Source organism: Tachysurus vachellii, chromosome 12 (assembly GCF_030014155.1).
Source record: "Tachysurus vachellii isolate PV-2020 chromosome 12, HZAU_Pvac_v1, whole genome shotgun sequence".
Taxonomy (NCBI): Eukaryota; Metazoa; Chordata; class Actinopteri; order Siluriformes; family Bagridae; genus Tachysurus; species Tachysurus vachellii.
Window position 1 is genome coordinate 3,390,933 of NC_083471.1, and position 24,144 is coordinate 3,415,076.

General features: G+C 37.6%; 1 protein-coding gene across 1 annotated transcript; it reads right to left on the minus strand.

Moving 5' to 3' along the window:
- Window positions 1–1,406: 1,406 nt before the first annotated feature.
- moxd1 (monooxygenase, DBH-like 1) lies at window positions 1,407–19,721 on the minus strand. Its single transcript, XM_060883111.1, has 12 exons — window positions 19,326–19,721; window positions 14,734–14,880; window positions 14,261–14,428; window positions 13,684–13,767; window positions 10,055–10,234; window positions 9,806–9,908; window positions 8,047–8,213; window positions 7,721–7,912; window positions 6,879–6,938; window positions 5,912–6,054; window positions 3,676–3,844; window positions 1,407–2,690 (listed from the first exon to the last, which is right to left on the minus strand). The coding sequence occupies exons 1-12, from the start codon at window positions 19,599–19,601 to the stop codon at window positions 2,529–2,531; spliced, it is 1,851 nt and encodes a 616-aa protein (XP_060739094.1). The 5' UTR covers window positions 19,602–19,721; the 3' UTR covers window positions 1,407–2,528.
- Between the last annotated feature and the right edge of the window lie 4,423 nt (window positions 19,722–24,144).

The following is a 24,144-nucleotide window of genomic DNA, read 5'->3' on the forward strand; positions in this document are numbered from 1 at the left end:
GTATGTTTAAGCTAATATTAGCTTCCTGGCAACTGTTAACATCTTAAGATGGCTGTTTAACAGAAACTAAGCTTTTTTTTGGAAAATATAAAGACATTAGATTAGATTAGATCTATGTTTGATTTTTTATTTTAGAAGCATCTAAGCTACAGTCATGTCCAGAAGTAACAGGGGAAACCATCGACTGTATGCTGGTGGGTAAAAACACAGCTTGAAGAAAAAAAAAAACACTACGCTTTTTTGTCGAGCATCCTGAGTATAGTTCAGTTTGTGTGTGAACGAGTTTGTAAAAATTTGTAAATATTAATTATGGGGAGAACTGGATTAGGTGTTGGGGCTTCGACCACTGACTGCCAACCTGTATTATGTTCCCGCCCACTTTGATATCATTGGCTAGAATCACAAAGAATTAGATTAGATGCTTCTTAACACTCTCACTCACTCACTCACTTTTTACCGCTTATCCGAACTACCTCGGGTCACAGGGAGTCTGTGCCTATTTCAGGCGTCATCGGCCACCGTGTCCCCCCAGATATTGCCACTATAAAGTTTATTCATTATTTTCCAATTAATCTGTTAGTGTCAAAAACTCCACACACACAAGGTGGAGGCAGGAATCGAACCCCGACCCTGTAGGTGTGAGGCGAACATGCTAACCACTAAGCCACCGTTTCCAAAGTGGGTTAATGTATAAAGCTTATATATATATATATATATCAAAAAAGAAAAGTCTACAAAAAATGTACCTTTTTTAAATAAATAAATTTTTAAATGTAATGGTTGGCTGCTGCATGATCAGAGGAACGAAACCTGTGTAACGTGCTGTTATTGGAATAATTTTTAAATTAATTGATTGGGTATTAATTGATTACTTTCCTCTAACAGCACACCTACTTTGTGTTTTATTCATTACGTCCATGCACAGCAACTGAAACTAATTAAGTAAAGAAAAAGATAATCATGCGTTTGTTAAGAGTCTTGTGTTAATTGGCCTCATTTGCCTGCTTGATTAAACAACAGCAAACGCAATTTTGCCAATTAGACCCCAATTAGATCGACACACATTTGGAAATTAGGCTTAAATCCTACAGCAAATTCTATGTAGAGTTTCAGAACAAGAACAGGACAGTCAGTGTCTGTGGGTGGCCAAAGGGGTCAAACCCCAACTGGCATTGTCAGCTACTCACTGCTCATTTCACTGCGGAGACTGAAAACTTTCAGCACAAGTGATAAATCACACAATGCTTTGGAGTGCAGCTAATGTATAAAGAGCTCTTTGTAGAAAAGCAGGATGACTCATTGGCAGATAATTAAATTTACGTGACTGAGTCAGTTGCCGTGGTGACAATATATAGACAAACATGACAGAGCGTGTAAAGACAAAGAGTCATATATTTAGTCAGGGATCAGAGCTTTTTAATATGTTCTTATACCACAGCAAAGTGATATAGTCGTTTTCTGGAACGAAATGTTTATTTCTCATTTTTCAAACAGTCTCAAGTGCTAATAGTCAAAGCTGTAACTTAGAACAGGAAGAAAGTGTTAGTAAATAGCTGTTATAATGTAACTGATAACAGGATGTCAATCGTCAAATCATAATGCGACTGTGGAATAAAAGGAATAAAACACGCATGATAACGTGTGCTGTAATTTTGTCATTTATTCCTAAAAAAAAAAAAAAAAGAAAATCCAAATGCGACTCTAAAATAAGTGGTTTATTGTTTTAACGTGTGTATGTGAGGTTTTCTGATTTCATCCAGAATTTTCTTAAAGAATGATACTAAAGGAAGACATTTTTCAGGTATTAATTTAATGGATTAAAATTGATTTAAAATGAATTTAAAAAAAAAAAAATAGAACTCAAAACATCTGACAGGCAGTGACGGTTAAATGGACGGTCTTCAATCTTTTTGTGCTTTAATCCGCTCTCGGATGCTACTATGTCTTCAACATAGCGCAACATAGCGCAAATACAGGCATCATTATATAATATAATGCACTAGTTTCCCATAATGCATTGCACCGGAGTAGTATCCAAAGTCCCATAATGCAATTTGAGGTCGACTAGTACGAGTATCAGTAAAATAAATGTCAAGAATGTTTTAGAAACTTTTTCTATTTACATATATAATTAATCTGAATTGGTGAGATATTTTAATTTTAGAATATTTAAAATGACATGTTAAAAAAAGAAAAGAAAAGAAAAACAATAATATATGGTGTCCTGAATGTTTTGACTGGATGTGTAGCTGTTTTGGTTGAAATTGTGCTGATTGTTTGGTCTCCTTAATAGAACTCAGGGTAAAGGATGGAGGAGGGGTAAATATTTGAGACGTTTGTTTATTAGAGAGTGTATAATGCATCGATATTTGTGTAGGTTCTGCTTCTATTCTCCAGACCAATCATCTCTTTCAGTCCAAAAACATCCTGCTGCTGCTGTGATCCCATGCTTTGGATCAGTGATTCAGTTGTTGCTTGTTGGAGTAAAGTTTTGTCTCTTCACCACATCTTCTTGTTAAGTCGCTGAGTCAGTGCCGGGCATCGTGAAGGAAGATTAAGGACACGAGTACTGCCATGAAAAGCACAGAGAGCAAGTGATGACTCTGAGACGCCGAGCCGTTCACACACACGCTTCTGGTAGGCTGTCGAACTGATTTTATCTTCGGTGGAGGAACGGTTGTGCCCTGAACCTGACGAGAAGGAAAAGGTGACAGAGACGTCAGCTTTGGTTACAGAATGAAGAGCATGTGCGTGGCAGCTGTGCTTCTTATTGGAACATTCAGAGAGAAATGATGCAAATGAAATGAAATGGTGCTCAACCTGAAGGACGGCCACTGGAGGGCGCTGAGGGGAGTGAGGGGAGTTTAGAAATAATAAATATTATTCAACGTTATTAAAATGATATGTGCCAACAAATGACAGTTCGTGGCCGGTGTTATTTATTTATTTGTATTACTTATTTATTTGAATAAATAACTAGCTAACTAAATAAATAAATATTTACCTTCCCATTTTTACACAGTTCAGGGAAAATAATAAATTATTATGATGAACAAACAAACAAATAAACAAATATACATGTTATACTAGCCTTGACCATGATGCTTATAATATATCTCATCTCACTCTCACTCATTTTCTACCGCTTATCCGAACTACCTCGGGTCACGGGGAGCCTGTGCCTATCTCAGGCGTCATCGGGCATCAAGGCAGGATACACCCTGGACGGAGTGCCAGTGCCATCGCAGGGCACACACACTCTCATTCACTCACGCAATCACACACTACGGACAATTTTCCAGAGATGCCAATCAAACTACCATGCATGTCTTTGGACCGGGAGAGGAAACCGGAGTACCCGGAGGAAACCCCCGAGGCACGGGGAGAACATGCAAACTCCACACACACAAGGCGGAGGTGGGAATCGAACCCCGACCCTGGAGGTGTGAGGCGAACGTGCTAGCCACTAAGCCACCGTGCCCCCCTGTAATATATCTTTATTTATTTATTTGTTTGTTTGTTTGCGTGTTTTTAAAAAAAAAAAAAATTTTTTTAAGGTAAGAGCTCCAGAATCTGCATTGAGATTCAAGCTAATGAACTTACACATCTTTGTACTAATTAGGTATTGAACACAGAGCCACGCCCACCTCTACTTTTTCTTTTTTTTGCACTCACCAACCACTCGTCGTAACCCAGCTTGGAGCAGCGCACGTTCATTGGGAGCTTCAACACGACTTCGTTGAAATCTTTTCCTCTCTTCTCTGTCCATCTGAACTTGTCCATGGCTTTGGTGAACGAAAGGTTGCTGTATTTCTTTGGACTTTTAATCAGGAAAGGCCACGTCCTGTGAAAAGACATAAACAGCCCCTTTACGTCGATGAGTTTCTAATTAATTCTGATATCTTACTTTGCTGGCATGGTCTGGTTCTGTGTGTCCTTAAGGCTAAAGATTCACTGTTTGTAGATTGATGTCTCCTGATACAAAGGCAATCACACTGGTTGTGCTCTCTGCTTTACACAGAAATAATAATAATAGTATTTTTTTTCTTCTGTATAATAAAGATTTGACTTGCAGCCGGCGCTGACAGAATGACCAGTCAGAATCCAGTGTTGTGGTAAAAGTGTGTTTAAATTCCTGCAGAAATAAACTAAACCAAACTTGATGCTTGAAGTTTTTTTTTACTTACACAATGTGTGTGTGTGTGAGATAGATGTGGTGTAAAGATCTACATCTGTGTAACACTGCCTCATCTAAGCCTTGAAAATTCATGAAAGCTCATGGCAGTAGGAGGGAGGAAGTAAACACACGGCGTCAGCCGAGCCGGTCAGATGGTTTCCATTTCAGAACCCCCTACTACTCAAACACACACACACACACACCCTCTCACACACACACACACATGCTCGACATATGCAAACAAACACACAGTTACAAGCATAAAACTAAACACACACTTGTTTTTTCTTTGATCTGACTATTCTGCTTATTTGCAGCTTTGCTTTTGCATTTAATTCTATCCCTCGGTCATTATTAGTGCTTATTAGCTATAAAATGTGCACATACTGTACTTAGCACTACACCGTGATAAGGACAGCCGGAGAGGTAACTGCATTGTACAACGCTTCTAAAGAAGTATATATATTATATATACATATGTAATATATGTATACATATATTCATACACAAAGCTTATTTCTTTAATGGCTTTGTGCGAGACAAAGGATTCGACTTTGTGTCTTCGGCACCCGTGTCTGCTTCTCTGCTCTCGCGTGTTTATTAGCACCAGACCCAGACGATTTTTTACAAGAGCAGGCCTTGTATGTCTCTCAGCAGAGAAAAAAAAATGTGACGCCACGGCGGCATCTGTGCAGATACAAAAGCACATCGATACGTTTTTAACCCGGTTGAGTTTGATCCTGAATCATTTTGAAAAAAAAAAAAGTGACTCATTGACTACAATAACAAACAGCTAAGACAAATACAAAATGCCTAATAACAGAAAGCTTTGCAAATCATAACTCGCACAAACCGAACACACACAAGTCACAAGATGATCTTGTGAAACACACAAGATGACTGAAAGCTGTTTTTGAACAGCTGTACCAGTGACTCAGGCTGCCTGAGGGGCAGCTGCTAACAAAATAAATAAAATGGGCATCTCCTACACTGATACTGATACAGGGCATGATTTTTGCACACAAGAGCATTTAGAGGGCATATTGTCTTACTTTCTTACGTGCCACTGTTTCTTGTTTTCTTATTAGGGCGCCTCTAGATGTTTCCTCAAAACATAGAAGAACTATATAACCATACTGTATATCACAGGTAGCATCATGTACTGTATTCTCTACTATTTGTTGTGTTTTCTTGCGCACAGACGCACATCATCATGTTTTCTCGGATGTAGGGGAACCCTATAGGGCATTTATTCTCCAAAGAAAGTACATCCTAGAGGGCAATTCTTCAGGTTTTCCTATATGTTGGGGCACTCTAGATGGCTGAACATTGCATTTTCTAGCATATAGCGGCACATCGTCATGTTTTCTGGGATGTTAATGAACCCTATAGGGCACTGCATCATGGATTCTCCAAAGAAAGGACACTCTAGAGGGCGATTTTTTAAGTTTTCCCATATGTTGGGGCATCCTATATATCTAAACATTGCATTTTCTAGCACATAGCGGCATAATATCATGTTTTCTGTGATGTAGGTGAACCCTATAGGGCACCATGGATTCTCCACTGAAAGAACACCCTAGAGGGCACTTTCTCATATTTCCTAGCCTAGAGTCTAATCATTGAATTTTCTAGCACGTAAAGGCACATCATCATAAAGGGCATTGTAACGTGTGTTCTCTGTTGGAAGCGCATCCTAGAGAGCATTTTGTTCCACTAATTTTATATACTTACGTAAGAGGGACTTGAATTTCCGTGACTCCGATGAATGTGAGCTGGCCAGTGATCTCAGGAAGGCTCTCACACCTGGTCAGGTTGATTCGAGGGTAGTACAGCAGGTAGGACAAGCACATCTCATCCCTCGTGCTCAAGCCACCCTGCAGAGACACAAATTACACTGAAAAACTTCAATTATCACTGAATCTGCGTTGTTAATGTACCACAGCCAAGGGGAATTACTTCATTTGTGTAATTTAAATGCTTTGACTAGTTGAAGGGATACAAAAATACAGACGTGTAAAAAGTTTTGACACCCCGGACCAAATTACATATTTGGTTTGAAGAGATTGAGTTTGATTGAAGAGTTTGATTTTTTATTTCTTTTGACAGTTCTTGACCTGGGAAATGAGTCTGATTGAGATGATTCAGGCTAAATGGGTTAAATATGTTTAGAGATGTTACCAGTGGAAACCTCATGCCTGAATTGGTATTCCTTTTTTCAGTGTTTTTTTTTTTTTTTTAAGTTCATCAAATACACAGTAATTGCATATTAATAGCTTCAAAAAAATTATTAAATAAATTGCTTCAGAAGATGTGTTTGCTTCTATTATTACAAAAAAAAAAATTATTTGTGCAAAACAACACTGTAATTTGCTTAAGTTCAGTACTAATAATACACTGACATCGCATTCAACCACTTTGGAAAGTAATTGGAAAATAACTCAACCAATTATCTGCCAATGTTGTTGTGATATCGCTTTGCAATTTATAGTCAATTGTCCTCATTATTTCCACTTCTTACAGCAAATTATACAGTGTTTATCTGAGGCATGAGTGATAAAAGCATTGAGCGATAAAAGCAAGCAAAGAAAAGAAAACGATGTTATTACCAATAAGAGGTTATTTCTTCAGACGAAAAACCACTAGAATAAATCACAATCACAATCGAGTCTAAAATCAAGAAACACAAACCAAACCTTACCCATGTCATGTTCTTCCTGCCTTTAGTGTTATATACGCATTCGGTGATTAATGAGTCCCCCTGGAGGCAGCAAAAAAACAAGATATCAACAAAACCATCAAGTAGTCTAAAAAATAAAGGGAATACTAAATATGATTCAGTACATATGTAAAAACGGGGCAGATGGAGGAGGATATGAGGCTGGTGTGAAACAAAACAAGGCAGAAATAACAGCTAAAACCTGAAGGCAAGAAAATACAACTCTAAAAAAATATATTGTGTGAATAAAAGTGAAAGAGAGCCATCAGTACACATCAGTAGGTAAAACTGAGTCAGAGGTAATCGTATACTAGTGTGAGGTAAAAGAAACAGAGGTGGAGGCAAATAAATACTTGAGTAAATTAGATAATAAAAGTGATAATGAAGTAGTATATCGTCGCTGTCGGGCGGAATCCTCGTATCTCCAAAACCGTTATTTTTCAGGAAATTAAAAAACGCCGTACCTTATCTGCAGTGCACAGGGTTTCGTCCGCGTTGCATTTTTCGATATGTGAAAAAATATGAAATTGACCAAATTTGGACATACGAGGTTTCCGCCCGACAGCGACGATATGTAAATAAAGTAGAAAAAACTGAGGCAGAGACAAGAGTACACTAGAATAAAGTAAGTCAAACTGAGGCATAGGCTGCAGTACACTGGAACAAATAAGATAATCCCAAGGCAAGAAGTTACAAGCTGATAAAACTGAGGTGGAGCCAAAAGTACCTTAGAACTAGAATAAAGTAAATAAAACCCGAGGCAGGGGCAACACTACAGTATAATATACAGTATAATGCCGAGGCAAGAGGCAGCAGATACCAACAGGCAAAATCTGCCGCTCTGGGTTCAGTGGCTGAAACTCCTGGAAGTTGAAATCGAACTGGTCGTCTGAGGAAAGAGGAGGAAGTTCGACCTGCTGACGGAAATGCCTGGTTCTGATGGCTCTGCCGGCCAGGTGAGCATGGAGCAGGACTGCAAACACCTGAATACCGCTGGGCATCTCACTCTCCAAAGACTGAGGGGAAAAAAGCAAGCGTAAAAAGGGAACGAAGGATGGGCGTGATACGGTTAATATTTATGTCATCATAGATATTATGTATCTCATTCGACTAGTAAGGAACCTGTCAGTGGTTGGAAATGGTTGCTTACCTCCTGCAGACACTCTTGCATGCAGTGACCCTCAGTGACATAGTCCTGCATCCCAGGAGGCAGCATGTGGTAAAGGCTTACCCACACCCCTGTCTCTATCACCCCCGCATCATACCTTCGCAGCTTGGGTGTGTAGAACAGACGCAGACCAGAGCTGTCCACTATTCCTAAGTGAGAAAGAACAAGAAAGAAACAGAACTTGTAAATGCGACAGCTGTGGCCTTGGTGATCACTAATAACAGCGGTACAAGTTGGTGTTCAGTGCTTCAATATTTTGCCACTGTTTATGTTATCATCATAAATCCATCCAATCATCCATCCATCCATACATCCATCCTTCCATCCATCCATTTTCTGCCATTTTCTGTACTGCTTATCCCACACAGGTAACTTAACATTTTATACATATATCCAGGCCACTGCATTCATCATATTTACAATTCATCTTGAATTGGGCTTATAACATCTCAACAAAACAAGATGTCGGCCATTTGCAATGGATCACAGCATCTTGAGATCAACCAGGGCAGTTTGTCCAAAACATACCAACCAAATTGACAGTAAAGTCAGCAAACAGATTGACCATTTCTCTATATTGACAATAAATGTGTATGTGGTACAACATGACTTGTTTCTAATAAACAAGTTTTGAGTTTATCAGCAACTTGGGAGGGGCAATGGGGCAATATCTTCACAATGTTGTTGATGTACTACCAACAAATTTAGTGTACCTTCTTGGGGACAAGTGCTCATGGTCCCACTGAGTTTTGATTTTTCTTTGTCACTAAAAGGTGAGGCCAGAAAGTGCTCATATTGTTGCTCATACTGTTGCTATATTCAATCATTCATTCATTCACTACCGCTTATCCGAACTACCTCAGGTCACGGGGAGCCTGTGCCTATCTCAGGCGTCATTGGGCATCAAGGCAGGATACACCCTGGACGGGGTGCCAACCCATCACAGGGCACACACACACACTCTCATTCACTCACGCACTCACACACTATGGACAATTTTCCAGAGATGCCAATCAACCTACCATGCATGTCTTTGGACGGGGGGAGGAAACCGGAGTACCCGGAGGAAACCCCCGAGGCACGGGGAGAACACGCAAACTCCACACACACAAGTCGGAGGCGGGAATCGAACCCCCAACCCTAGAGGTGTGAGGCGAACGTGCTAACCACTAAGCCACCGTGCCTCTACTGTTGCTATATTTATTAAGTAAATTCATGAAATTCACTTTAACATGAAGCCGAGGATGTCTCATTTTATGAAATCCTCCTCCTTTTTCCTTTTCTTTATACATTCTCTGTTTTATTGGATGAAGGAACTAAGAAATGAGAAAGGAAAGTAACTAAGGAAGAGCATCCCAGGAGCAAAGAGGGTTAAGGGGCTTTTTTTACTGTCAGCTTGGATGGGGCTTGAACCCCCAACACCTTACTTTACACCATTCTCCAAACATGATCAAACATGAGGGATGTGGTAGCCTAGTGGTTAAGGTGTTAGACTACCAATCGGGAAGGTTGTGAGTTCGATTCCTATGTCCACCAAGCTGCCACTGCTGGGCCCCTGAGCAAGGCCCTTGACCCTCAATTGCTCAGTTGTATAAAAATGAGATAAAATGTAAGTCCCTCTGAGTAAGGGCACACTCTTACCTAACTGAATCTTTATAAAGTGTCTAGACCTAGTGTTTTACCAGTGACACAGGCAGGTAGGTACGCTTTATTAAAGTCTCATAGTAATAGGGTGGTATACTTCTCTGCATAGAAGGGTTGTCATAATGAATCTCCAACAGCACATAAACAGGATCTGTAGCTGTTCCTATCGACATTCCTGCATGCTGAGGATAAGTGAAGCCCTGAAACAGAATGTTGTTTTTTTTTAGTTTCTGCAAAAGAAACAGTCTAGCAGTAATAAGTAAAGGTATGTTAGGTTATTTCTTGAGGTAACACAATTACATGGAAGTCTGAACAACTGGATATACATGTCATAGTGCCTTCTTACCTCTCCACCGATGGCCCATGCAAAAATGACAGTTTGGCATGTTATGAAGGAGTCGGGCATGTTGGGATGGAAGCACTCATGACCCATCTTTAGTTCACTTTCATTCAGGCTGCTATCGCACTGATAGAGCAGGATATGGTGGACCAGATTCTCATGACCTTTCTGGATCAGGGGCTCAATCTGCAACCAGACCGCACAGGGATTCAGAGCTGTGGTCGAAACACTATACGTACACTATAAACTATACTGTAGAACATCGCAACTGGTTATAAGTCATAAACAATTAACTCATGTGTGGCATTTTATTCTTTTATCACATCCTTCACCTGAATAGGTGGTACATGGGTTGAATGAAGTTATAGATAGTAGAAAGAGATAGTACATGGCTCAATGATTGCCACTCTAATCTCTGGCTTGATTCTTGGTGACAAAGTAATCATCCCTGAAATGAGATATTTATGACATTTTTAAAGAACCAGTCTTAAAATTAATCCCATCCTTAATTGGAAGGGACCGAAGACAAAGAGAAAAAAAGCCTTAATTCTTATCAGACAGAGTGTTTTAATTGATTTTCTATAGCGCTAGCACCAACATTATTAAACGAGCATGGAAAGAGTGTCCAGCTTTCTGGTCTCTGGATAACATAACGTCTTTGTCTTATTAGCTTTAAAAGAGAGAAAAAAAGAGAGGCCGGTGAGGGAATTGAACAAACAAGCCAACCAAAAACAGCAAAACTTATAGACTATTTGCCAGATATTGGGAGGCAAAGCAGCTTTCTTATAGAATGTAGGATGACATAACAGGAAATAACTTGTAATGTTAAAAGTAGCTGTAAACAGATAAAAATTATAGCAAAGTCTAAAAATGGTACTGAGATGTATAACTTTTAAAACTTGTATAACTTTAACATTATAACTGACTGTGACATGTTTCAGCGCCATATCATTGTTTCCAGTGTTGTAATGTAACGGAGTACAAATACTTCGTTACTGTACTTAAGTAGAAATTTCACGTATCTGTACTTTACGTCGCTATTTAAATTGCTGTCAGCTTTCACTTTTACTCCACTACATTTCCTAGATAAAATGTAGACTTTTACTCCGCTATATTTCCACTAAGCGTCTTCGTTACTCGTTACTACAAAATAAAATCAGAAGAAATGTGTGTGACTGCAATAAGGGAGGTTTGGCGAATCCCTGCTCCTAGATTGCATTACGCAGCTCCGCACGCTCTACGGAGAAGCACAGGGACACACAGCGTGCACACGCAGTCAGAGCTGGAGGCGTTTATCTATAACGTTAATCGGCGGAAAGCCGCAAAGACGGCAACCAAAAGCAGTGAAATGTCACTATTCTTATTACCAGAGTTGTAGCACAAACAAAATATTAATGCAAACAATCCATTCAATACTAAATAAAAATAACATTTATTGATTTGGTCTTTGTCTTGTGATTATTTTTTATTAATGACTGCATTCATTGGACACACTGTTTGTAGAGAATGCACACATACATGAACTGATCTGATTCAAGACCGACATCATTACATCATGCATAAAATTTGGTGTCCACTTTTGCCATTTAATAATCCCATAACTTTTGGCTTACTATGTAGTCATATAATATATAATATAAAACTCTTCTTGTTTTAAATTCTCACTGAGGGCTAAAACCCCCTAAAGATGAAATCCTAGAACCGCTCCTGCTCTTATGCCTTCCGAAAAATCACAGAAATTTTACTTTTTACTTTTACTTCAAATACTTAAGTACATTAAATATCAGAAGATGACTTTTTATACTTAAGTACAGTAAATATCAGATACTTTAGCACTTTTACTTGAGTAATATTCTAAAAGGTAACTTTCACTTCTACCAAAGTCTTTTTCTAGTACGATACTTGTACTTTTACTCAAGTATTGCTTTCTACTACTTTATACAACACTGATTGTTGATAACTATCCTATGACTGCATACCCCAAGTATTTTGTTGTTGTTGTTGTTGTTTTTTACACTATACACTATATATATATGTATATATGATGTATAAAGCTTGCAAAGCCTCTGTACTGTACAGTCCTTAGTTGACCGTCTATTTGTGTTGCAGAAAGGACAGTGCCAGATGTGTTAAGGATTTTGGACCTAGCCTCCTACACACAGTAGGGGTTTCTTTTCTGTTGCAGCAGGAATTCTAAATATAAGCATTCTCAACAGGCAGATCTGTGTTTCTCTCCGGAGGGTTTCCGTTTGGAGCTGTGTGACTCAAGGCTAAACGGTGGCCGAATAAATATTCAAGCGTTTCTTTTCCTTTCTAGTCTCTTCGTTTCATCTTATTTATACACAGGGAAACCATTTCAGTTTGTGGCTTTCAACAACTGGAAAAAAAAAATAACGCTCATCAAAGAAGTGCTAGAATGCATCTGAAACATTCTTCCAGCTCTTATTGATTGAATGACTCGGTGTGTATTAATAGGATGCACGCACTGCATTCATCTGATGTTTGAGGCTTTGCTGGGACGTTTAATGAAAAATGTCACATGAAATATTGTATGATACATAGCTACAGAATGGATGTTTCAAAACACAGATCCTAAATGAGCCCAAGTGGAGATTATTTGAGATGAAGAATTTTTTCCGCCCTGTGCTAAAAAGAAATCAGCCCCAGCCCTGATTCTTGAATTCTTCTGTGTGTTTTTCTTATCATCGGTGGTGCTCGGTTTTAAAACAAGTCTACAAGAATCTGCATAAAGGAATTTCGTAATAGTCAGACTGACCCTGCTCGCCCATTTACAGTGTAACTCTGATTGTAATAAGTCACAAATAGGCAGAATTCTTTCCCAGACACGAAATGCGTACAACAATACCATGATCTGAATATAAACAGTGAGAGCATTGTGGCCGGGATTTTCCACTTCCATCAGGCTGACCATCTTGCATTTGTGTGTAGGACCACAAACACACAGTAAAGACCCAACACACATTCACAGCCTGCTGTGCTACAGAAAACCAGTTTCTTTTATTTATCTGTCTTTCTCTCTTTGTGAGTACACAGTCCTGGTGATCTGTGTGTGGTCAGGTAAAAATTATCCTTTTTTTCAGATAAAAATTATCCATATTCATCCTATAAAGTGCAACATTAGTAGGAATTATTTAAATACAAAGGAATTTATTTGAAATAAAAAATATATATTATTTAGTTTAGAATTAAAATGAAGCAGTCTGTTTTTTTTTTTTTTTTATCCCTTTAAATCCCTTTATGCATTTTATGGTTTTAATGCTTAATGTTCTTGGGAAAAGCACACTTAATTATAACATAGCAACATAGCGGGGCGTGTTGCCTAAAGATAGCAGCTTTTGTAGGTATAATAAGCAGGTGAGACTCAGCAGATACGGAAAGAATAGGGCATGAAAGAAAGAGATGAAAGAATATTCATAAATCAGACGGACAGCTAGAGAAAAACTGCTTGAACGTTTTGTTCTTTAGTGTTAGCTAGTAAAGAGTCGTCTACGAACTAAAAATGAAATGTTTTCAAGTGAAGATCAGTTCAAATAAAAAGTTGATCAATTTCGTGAATTTATTTATTTTTTTTGAGGAAAGAGACTCTGTACTTATTAATAAGCTAACATACTCACTTTGATTACATGATGCTTTTTCTTCATATCCGGGAATTTATACATCTGGCACCAGTAAGTCGTGTCCTTTTGAGGCACTCGGACCTGTCTTAGGAGGATAATAAGCGTAACGGTAAATAATAAAAAAAGAAAAATGTGTATAAATGTAAAAGTGTATAAATGTAAAAGTGTATAAATCTGTACATTCCATTCCATTTCATTATAAATGCAGTGCTGTTGAATTCTTGGTTCTGATTGGTCAAAAGCTGTTTGTTTATTTTCTGTAAGAAGAACTGGGACTGGTTACTAATGGATATTAATACAGGTTTATGGAAGGAGTCTCCAGTGTCAGAGCTATGAGAAGGTAAGAGTTTTAGGTTTGCACTTAAGAGAGTGTAAGTAAATGACTGATCGTTTATATATAGCTGCTATAATGTAAGTATAAAGTTCATTCATTCATTCATCTTCTACCGCTTATCCGAAGTACCTCGGGTCACGGGGAGCCTGTGCCTATCTCAGGCGTCATTGGGCATCAAGGCAGGATTAAGTATAAAGTTGTTTTTAAAAATAAAATAAATTAAAGAATTGTTTTACTCACGTTAACGTTTCGCAGGTCGAAGCTAGCTGTGTCTTGAGGAATGCTCTTGCTGGATACAGGGTTGAGGAGACGTAAACTTTTCTTCCCTCTGTTTACTCCATGGTACACCGGCCCTGACGGGCCGACGTCTTCTTCATGAAATGCCCAGATCACCCGCATCGTGCTAGCCTGTTCAGAGCAACTACAGCATTAACAAATCAGATCTTTAAAGTAAGATCATCTTCATCTTCTCTCTCAGGTACCTGACTTGGGTTCAGCCTTGGCCTTCCTAAGTAGGATTTTATGCTAGCAATCTGTAATCTGTAGCAAAGACCACACACCGCTTCTCCTTCATCTCCTATGATACGATATGAAATGATGCAATTCTACTCTGCTGAACTTTAGACGTAATCACAGAATCTCTGTTATCGCTATGACAACCAGTAGTAGGACCCAAACATGTTGCTACATAATTCACTGTAATTCTCACCCACCGTGATTTCTCTGTCATCGGGGTCGCAGGTCTGGAGCTTCCTGCTGAACGCCAGCACGGTGTGCGTGTCATTTTCTCTTGCATACAACAGCTTGTAATTCTGGACTTGATCTTTGTGGACTTTTCTTTCGCTGTCTGCAAAGTAGTCCTGGAGAACGAGTGGAATAAAATGAGATGCTGGTTGGAGTGTTGTCCAATAGATAAAGCAATCAATCTAAGTTTGCACAAAAGCTTTTTATTTTTTTAGTTCTGTTTACTCTTGTTTTATAGAAAGCCAGCGAGTAACAGTGTGTATTTGAATCAAAACGTATAGAAAGTATTCAACTGCATTAAAATAAGGGGGAGAGTTAAATATTGATGCAACGAGTTTCTGATTTTATTTGAAATACATTCTGACCCCTTTTTATTTTTAACCTTTGAAAATTCACGGGAAACAAAAACACGAGTTTGAAAAAAAAAATAAAATAAAAAAAAACTACATTTATTATTTGTTATTCAAACATCTGATCAATTCCAGTGATTGTATTCTTTCTCAACCAAGCTTTAGATTTTATTATTGTTAAAAACAATAGCATGAATGAAGGAAGGAGGAAAGGAAATAAATTGGAAAAGGCAGAAAGGAAGGAAAGGGAGAATGGATGGATGGGAGGATGAATGGACAGATGGATGGATGGACGGATGGATTCTGAGAAATACAGAAGATATGAAGAACTACAACATTTTGTAATGTGACGAATTTGCTTAAAGCATAAAGCCTTATGCAACGATGCGTGGAAATAACAACTTCTATCATAAAAGAGATCTAATGCATATATAATGAAATGTATATAATTTAATCCCACTCTGAGAGTGTGTTGGTTCTAGCAAGACTGACTCTTTAATGTTCACCGTTAAAATGAAAACACAGGATAAACGGATACCTAAGTCTCTGCAAATCATTATTTGTGAATATTTGGCTTGAAAAACAAAGCATTTTGTCAGTGAGGGTTGAAACAACAACAACAACAACAACAACAACAAAAAAAAAAACATATTGTCCATATTGTTTAGACAGACAACACCCAATCCAGATGTTTCATGTTATGGTTGGATCACATCTGGCTTATACTTTCATACACTTTCTGTGGACATGACCAGGAATCCACACACTGTGTGCACAGTTCTCAAGCTGTGGAAGTAAACGCACACTTCCTCTGCCTGCTAGAGCTGTTTCTGTTTCTGCAGTACTGGAGACGAAGAATCGTTTTCAAACGCAACTGCATCGCAGCCAAAAGACATTTGGAGCACTTTGAACATAAATGTGTAAAGATACGACCCCAGCCTGACTGTTCTGATTATTCTTGAAGCTTCTTCAGCAAAACCAAAGCCTGACTGGATGTGTTTTTACACACTGGGCTGGTTTTCCACAGAATCCATGAGCTAAGTTTCCACACAGAAGCAATGTTGTGTTTACCAGCAATGTTTACCTGCTAGCTAGCTAACAAAACTAACATTTCCTGAAAGTTTAGAAGCTTCTTCAGCAAAACCAAAGCCTGACTGAAAGTGTTTTTACACACTGGGCTGGTTTTCCACAGAATCCACGAGCTAAGTTTCCACACAGAAGCAATGTTGTGTTTACCAGCAGTCTTTAACTGCTAGCTAGCTAACAAAACTAACATTTCCTGAAAGCTAACTTTTTATGAAAGTTTGACTGCTAGTTATCTAACAAAACTAACTGTTGTTGGGTGCAATAATGTGGAATATAACAAAAATAGGTCACGTATGTAACCCGGTTCCCTTTCGAGGGAACTCAACGCTGTGTCAGTGCTGATGCTATGGAAAAGAAACCCATAGCGTTAGCACTAACGCAGCGTCTCGTTCCCTTCTCAGGAAAGCTAAAGGGAACTAAGTTCGAAAGGTAACGGCTTGTGTTAGCTAATAAGTCCAGTTAACCCTGTAAAGCCCACTGTTGCAGAATTACAACATCACTTTTAACAATTTTTAAAAAAAAGGCCTGCGAATGTTTTTTTTTTTCTCAAGACCACATTTACATAGTTAATGTAGTTAATGGATAGCTAATAACATAGTTAATGGATTCTCTAATGTTTGTCCTCATAATGCTATTTGATAGAAGAAGTGTTTATAGGTCCAGTCATCTGGCCATGAACTCACTCTACCTGCAAACTTCGTGTTGAGCTCATCTCTATTTTTTTGCATCACTGGATTTGTCAAGATTCAAGTAAGTAAAATTCCTTACATATTTTTTTCTTTGTTTATTACAATGTCTAGAACACATACATATTTAGGTATTTTTGAAAACATTCATAAAATTTGATTTAGAGCTTGTTAAGTCCATGTTGTATGTCTACAACGTTGGGGCAGATTGGTAGTCAAAATAGCCTGTGCACCTTACACATTACATAAGGACACTGCACTTCTCACATCATCACATATTGAAATTAAAACTGTTAGATGATTCGTTGTAACTCGGTTCTAAATGTGTTTTTCTGTTAAGTTTGTACTTAGTTTAGATTAGACCATAATTACACACAAGAATACATTTTATGTGGTATTTGAAACTCCATCATATAGAGCAGTATCTGAAACTCCCTGTATCTTTGTAGTTTTTTGTTTGTTATTTAACGTCTAAATGATCCTGAGATTTTTTTTATGAGTGTTGCCCAAGTAGCAGTTTATAGCTTTAGGAGATAGAAAAGCAGGCTCTGAATGTTCTGGATGTTTTGGTGGTGATGCCTGTTGCATTGTTCAGGGACAGGTGTAAATGGTCTTGAATATAAACCTGTGATATGGGGGATGCATGTGTTCCTTTTAGTATGATAAGTAGAGAGCATAATAGGCCATCCAGCGAGTATTGTTTGAATGTAGTAGTGGAATTTTGATTAGCATTTGCATTGAACTGATAATACTTTGATGGATAATACTTAGATCTATCTTTCAGTTAGTCTATTCTTTCTGTTTATCTACTACAATATAAGGCTCATATGTATTATTCACTAATTTATTTATTTCTTTTTACTTTTTCCATTTCAGAATGCCACCAGTACAGAAAGGTCAGCTATTCAGTGTGCAGGATGGACAGAGCGATTTTGAAATGGACTCAGATGACACTGATGTAAGTGACTCAGAGAATGAAGATGCAGGTGAAATGGACAAAGAAAACCACCAACTCATTGACTTCCCAGCCCAGTGAGTTGGTGTGGACATCAAGCCCCAACCAAAGAAACACACCTTGCCCTGTGACAGATATCGCTGGCTGAAAAAGGAGTTTATCGGTCCCCATACTGAATTTTCTGGTTCAGAAATCTATATTAATAAATGTTTATTCATAAAAAATATGATTGTTGTGTGATTATTACTCATGATATATACTGTTGGGGCGAAGTAAGCAATCAACCCTGCAAATGAAATGCTTAAATGCTCTGTATATCTGTTCAGACAAAGTGAGTACAAATGCAGAATGCATTTCCCTAAAAACTTACTAAAATGTAAAAAATTTGAAAAACCTTTCATTTCTACATCAGAGGCCTCCTAAAACAATATATGAAAGGTCAAAAAAATTTTGCTTATTTTTTTCAATATTTGGTTTTTACAGGGTTAAAGGCTTAAAGGTTAGCTAGAAAACAAAAGCTTTAATGCTAGCTAATGAGTCATGTGGAAATTTTAATGTAACTAGCTACCAAAACTATATGATAATGTTTAATGAGCTTTAATGCTCATAAATGTGCATCTTTTCAAGCTTTCACATTATCTCGCTAGTAAAACTGAACATTAGTGAAAACTTTGATATTATTTAGCTAAAGAATACATTAGAGGAAGATTTAACATTAGCTAGCAAAGAAAACTGGGTTTGAAATTGTTTCGCATACAAAAGTGAGTGTTTTGTGCTTTTGGTGTTTAGCACTAGCTACATTCACAGAGACATGTCATGTATTCTCCAAGAAAATGTTTCCTTTGTTGCAAAGAGTTACAGAAAGATTCTTAGTGCTCATCTTTCTCATCATGTATCTGGATCTTCTTATAGCTTATCTGGATATCTATCAGGTATATATTTGTGGCTCTGACATGCTGCAGCAAGCCTGGAAGAAGATCCACTAACTCATCTAAATCGAATGCGTTGTTGTTGTTGTTCTTCTTCTTCTTCTTCTTCTTATTATTATTATTATTATTATTCACTGTTATTATTTTTGTTAATCTTTGCTAATAATGTATATTAATTACAGCTGTTATTAATACTACTAAAATTAGCAATTATAATTTTAATTGATTTTTTTTTGCATCTTAGATTTTTTCTGTAAAAGTTATTTACTTATTTGTTTATAACAGTGTTTTTTTTTTTGTTTTGTCTTTGTTTTTCTTTATCTGAAATGCTTTTAAAAAACAACACGTTAAAAGATGCAATGAAAAAAAAAAAAAAAAAAACTTTTACAATGTTTAAACTAGGAAGGTTGACCAAGTTCATTGAGGAATAAACATCTGTGCAGTCAGACAGCTGTGTGGCGTCTCACTGCGCCTCCAAGCAACGGAGGAAAGTTTATAGAAGTCGAACTTAAAATAAATAAACACATAAATACGCTATTATAAGTTGGAGCTCACGTTCAGATAAGGTTTCCCATCTGCAATCCCTCCAAAGATGAGATCTGATGAAGCCATGGCGCCGTTTGGAGAGAAGCCGAAGCCGACGTATCCTCTGGTTTGTGCCGAGACCTCGACAGTGATGCTCGTCTTGTCAAAGCTCCATCTCATCACGTATCTACCGCGCGCGTCTAAAGTGGCCATGTGCTGGTAGTCGTGCTGCTGCTGGTGCTGCTGAGAGCGCGCAAAGCTGACGGTGATGAGCAGCACGGTGCTCAGGAGCGCGGTGTCAGACATGGTGCTGAGCCGAAACTAAGTTTGTTGGAGGATGAGGAGAAGAATGAGCGTTTTAATCGTGTAGCCACAGCTGGTGGATTTTGGAAACACGCGGACTCCGACTGCGAGAGCGCGCAGCTTTCTCCTGTGGGTATGGAAAGCCAAAGGGTGCATAAGCGCAGTGAAATTATATACATCTGACCTGACGCTCACACCCTGGGTGTGTCATTAACGGGCAGGGTTTCCAGATCTCAGATATACTCCTAGAACAAAAACACAGTGGTTTTTATTGTTGTTGTTGTTGTTTTTTTTACCCCTTTCTTCTTCCTTCCTTCATTTGTCTCTTCCTTCCTTCCTTCCTTCCTTCCTTCCTTCCTTCCTTCCTTCCTTCCTACCTTCCTTTGTCTCTTCTTTCTATCCTTACTTCATTTGTCTCTTCCTTCCTTCCTTCCTTCCTTCCTTCCTTCCTTCCTTCCTTCCTTTGTCTCTTCTTTCTTTCCTTCCTTCCTTTGTCTCTTCCTTCCTTCCTTCCTTCCTTCCTTCCTTCCTTCCTTCCTTCCTTCCTTCCTTCCTTCCTTCCTACCTTCCTTTGTCTCTTCTTTCTATCCTTACTTCCTTTGTCTCTTCCTTCCTTCCTTCCTTCCTTCCTTCCTTCCTTCCTTCCTTCCTTCCTTCCTTCCTTCCTTCCTTCCTTCCTTCATTCAGGTTACAGTCATGTGCATACATTTCTGATTTGCCTTATCATCACCTGATACTTTTCAGGAACATATAATTTAAAATATATCCCTTTAACAATTATAAAACAAACAATCTGAGCTAACTAGCTTTTATACCTGCAAGACTAGTGAGTGTGTGCGGCTCCTTTGCGATCAGATGTCACTAGCAAAAAAAACCAACAAAACATTCATCCACATTCGGTCTGGAATGTCAGTTACTTCATATTAATGCCTTGTTTTTAGAACTTTTGTTTAAAAGCAACATCACACACAAAGTTTCGTGGTAATATAGAATATCGGTACAGCTGTGATTGGGCATAGACACGAGCGGCATCACTAATCCTTTATAAATCGAAGCCCAAAATAATAAGTGGTTAGATAATAATAAGCGATTAGAGACTAAACTGTGATGTCATCAGAAGTGTTAGAGAATACACAGCACAAAAGGATAGATAGATAGATAGATAGATAGATAGATAGATAGATAGATAGATAGATAGATAGATAGATAGATAGATAGATAGTGTTACAAGTAGATGCTTTTTGGATGCTTTTTTTAAGAAGTTTACACAGAAATCTTTATTTATTTAGAAAATTTGTAATTACAGTTATATATTACGGTCTTACAACTTAAATGAAAAAAAAACAATGTATAGACAAGTGGATAGACATATAAACAGATGTGAGATAGACAGATAGACAAACGGATGTAGATGTTTTTTGTCTGTATATTTAATCAGCTCACTCAAACATCATGAATCGTTTTTTTTTTTTTCTTTAAAGAGAGGAAGTGTGCTGATTACAATATGACGTTACAACTTAGATGGAAAAAAAAGTGCAACAATTAAGCTATTAAAGATTCAAGATTCAAAATTTTTATTTGTCACATACATAATTATATAGAGCATACTGTATATAACCAGCAGTGAAATGTGAGTCAGGTCCGCTCCATGGACAGTGCAATTATTAAAAAATACAACACAGATGAAAATATAGCTATGAAATAGTGAAAAAAATAAACAATAAAAATATAAGAATAAAATATAAAAGAAGATGTATACTGTGGAATTAAATATAGAATGAAAAATAGTGTGCATGAAAGTAAACTGTAGTCTAAAATATTGAGATACACAGGGATGTACAAAAGGCAATGTGCATATGTGTATTATACTGTAGTCTTAATATATTAAGATATTTTTTTTTTCCAAATGTTGGAAATGTAAGAGGGCTTTGACTCAACGTGTGTCATGTGATGACGTCAGAGAGACACGTCTCTGCCCGAACGTGCGGTCATTTTGGGTTCATTCTTCTTAACAGCTGTTAGAACAATGAGATATAAGACGAGCAAATAACAATAATAATAATAAGTCTAGAAAATGTACAGAGGTCTTCTGACCAATCAGATTGGAGTATTTCAGAATTCAGAATACTTACTAAATTTGTCTCGAATTTCATTCCCTGAAGTGACTAAATCACTCAAATCCCAAGATCTGCAGGCAGGTCTGGATCTGTAATACATACCTTTCTAATGACATTCACAGGAGTCACAGCAAAATAAGGTTTAATAATATGTTTATAAGTGATTACAGGAACAATTGGTGTAAAAACAATAAAACTACCATTATATCATTGACTTTATTTTCAAATCTATCTATTTTTAATTCAAATCTATTAAACATACCCTAAGTTACTGTTGCTGAATGTTGTTAAACCTATTTATTTATTTATTTATTTATTTATTTATCGACTTAGCCATATTTTTGTTACAGGAGCATGATGTGCGCAGTCTGAACTTGCTCCTTAACGTGAAGCCGAAACCAGAAATTCAAGCGCACGGCTGTTTATTACAGTAAGTAAGTCATCAGATAAAGGGGAATAAATGAGCAACAGTAGGAGCAGCTTCATTAGGAACAGCTTTTAATCACAGCCAGGATTCGGAGGCCATGGAAAGCAAAAAATGTCCATATACTGTACGTGACAAAATATCATTACAGTCATAAAGCGTTAACGGATTGTTTTGCAAGGACATGGCAAGTCTTAATATTTAGTATAGATTATCAAATAAAGAGGCTTTTGAAATTCATTGGTTTGTATTTGTCATCAGACGAATTTAAGGTTTGTTTGTAATTCAGGTTTGTTTGTTTGTTTGTTTGATTGTTCTTTTGGCTGCTGTATTGCAAGATTTTGTTTGTTTGTAGAGGTGGTCATATATTTGTTTATAGCACTAAAGTTGACTAGTGTTGCATAGCATTATGACCACCTCTACAAACAAACAAAATATTGCAATGCAGCAGCCAAAAGTACAATCAAACAAACAAACAAACAAACAAACAAACAAACCTGAATTACAAATTATTGAATTATTATATTCAGTATAATTCAAAATACTGAATTATTAAACCTTATTTTGCTGTAACTCCTGTGAATGTCATTAGAAAGGTATGTATTACAGATCCAGACCTGCCTGCAGATCTTGGGATTTGAGTGATTTAGTCACTTCAGGGAATGAAACTCGAGACAAATTTAGTAAGTATTCTGAATTCTGAAATACTCCAATCTGATTGGTCAGAAGATCTCGGTACATTTTCTAGACTAATTATTATTATTGTTATTTGCTCGTCTTATATCTCATTGTTCTAACAGCTGTTAAGAAGAATGAACCCAAAATGACCGCACGTTCGGGCAGGGACGTGTCTCTCTGACGTCATCACATGACACATGTTAAGCCAAAGCCCTCTTACATTTACAACATTTGGGAGACGCCCTTTTCCAGACCGACTTACGTTTTCACACAGCTGAGCAATCGAGGGTTAAGGTCCTTGATCAGGGGCCCAAGAATTTCAGCTTGGTGGACTTGGGATTGAACTCACAACCTTCTGAATAGTAGCCCAACACCTTAACCACTAGGCTACTGTATGCCTCTTCTGTTCACTTGCGTCTATGATGAATACAGCTATCATAGACAATCATTACATACATGTCTTCACTTGTAGGCGTTTAATATGCAGATCTTATTTCATGCACCTTAAAAAATAAAAAAGTTTACTTTAATGTACTTCATTCAAATCCGCACCCAAGTTTCACGTGAACGAACAGAGTTACAATACATTAACTCGTGCCACATTATTTAGTGGCACAAACGCTTTAATGAGGTTCATTAAACTACTTCTTTAACGTTTGCGCTCATATCCTCAGGGGATTTTACATCGTAATCGGATCACGTTAATAGTCCCTGAGCCGGTCGCACGAGCCCTATGGATTCTAATGGAAAACCTGTTGCAAAAAACTTCCTGTTGCAGATACCTGACGCTTGAGACTCCTTCCATAAACGTTAAATAATCTTCTTCCTACCGAAATACTCTTTGTGTTTCTTTGTTCAATAACAACTCGTTTAAAACAAACAAACAAAAAATGGAATTATAGAGTTCGAGAGTTTAGTTCGAGAGTTTCTTTTATCAACCTCAGATATGATTCAAACACGACAAAGAAAGCAACTGCAATAATAATTAAAAGTTGAGAAACATAATGCTTTAATCTCTCATGTCTATAGTTTTAATACCATATATTTAAGACAATTGTTAGGGTTGTTTATTATTGTTGTGTTTGTGTTTTCTTCATTTTTAATATTTTTTTGTACTTTTGTGCTTTTGACACCATCGGAAGCTGCAGATGAACTCGACTCAGCCAATTCTCCGACCTCATTGCCGCAAATGGATGAGGAGGTGGTAGCTGTGTCCTGGAGAGCTAAAGTGGTTTCTTGTGTCCTTTCGGAACAAGAAATCTGTACATGTTGTATTTTATTAGCCTATATATAGTGTGTTAATCAAGTTCACTAACAGTTCTAATAA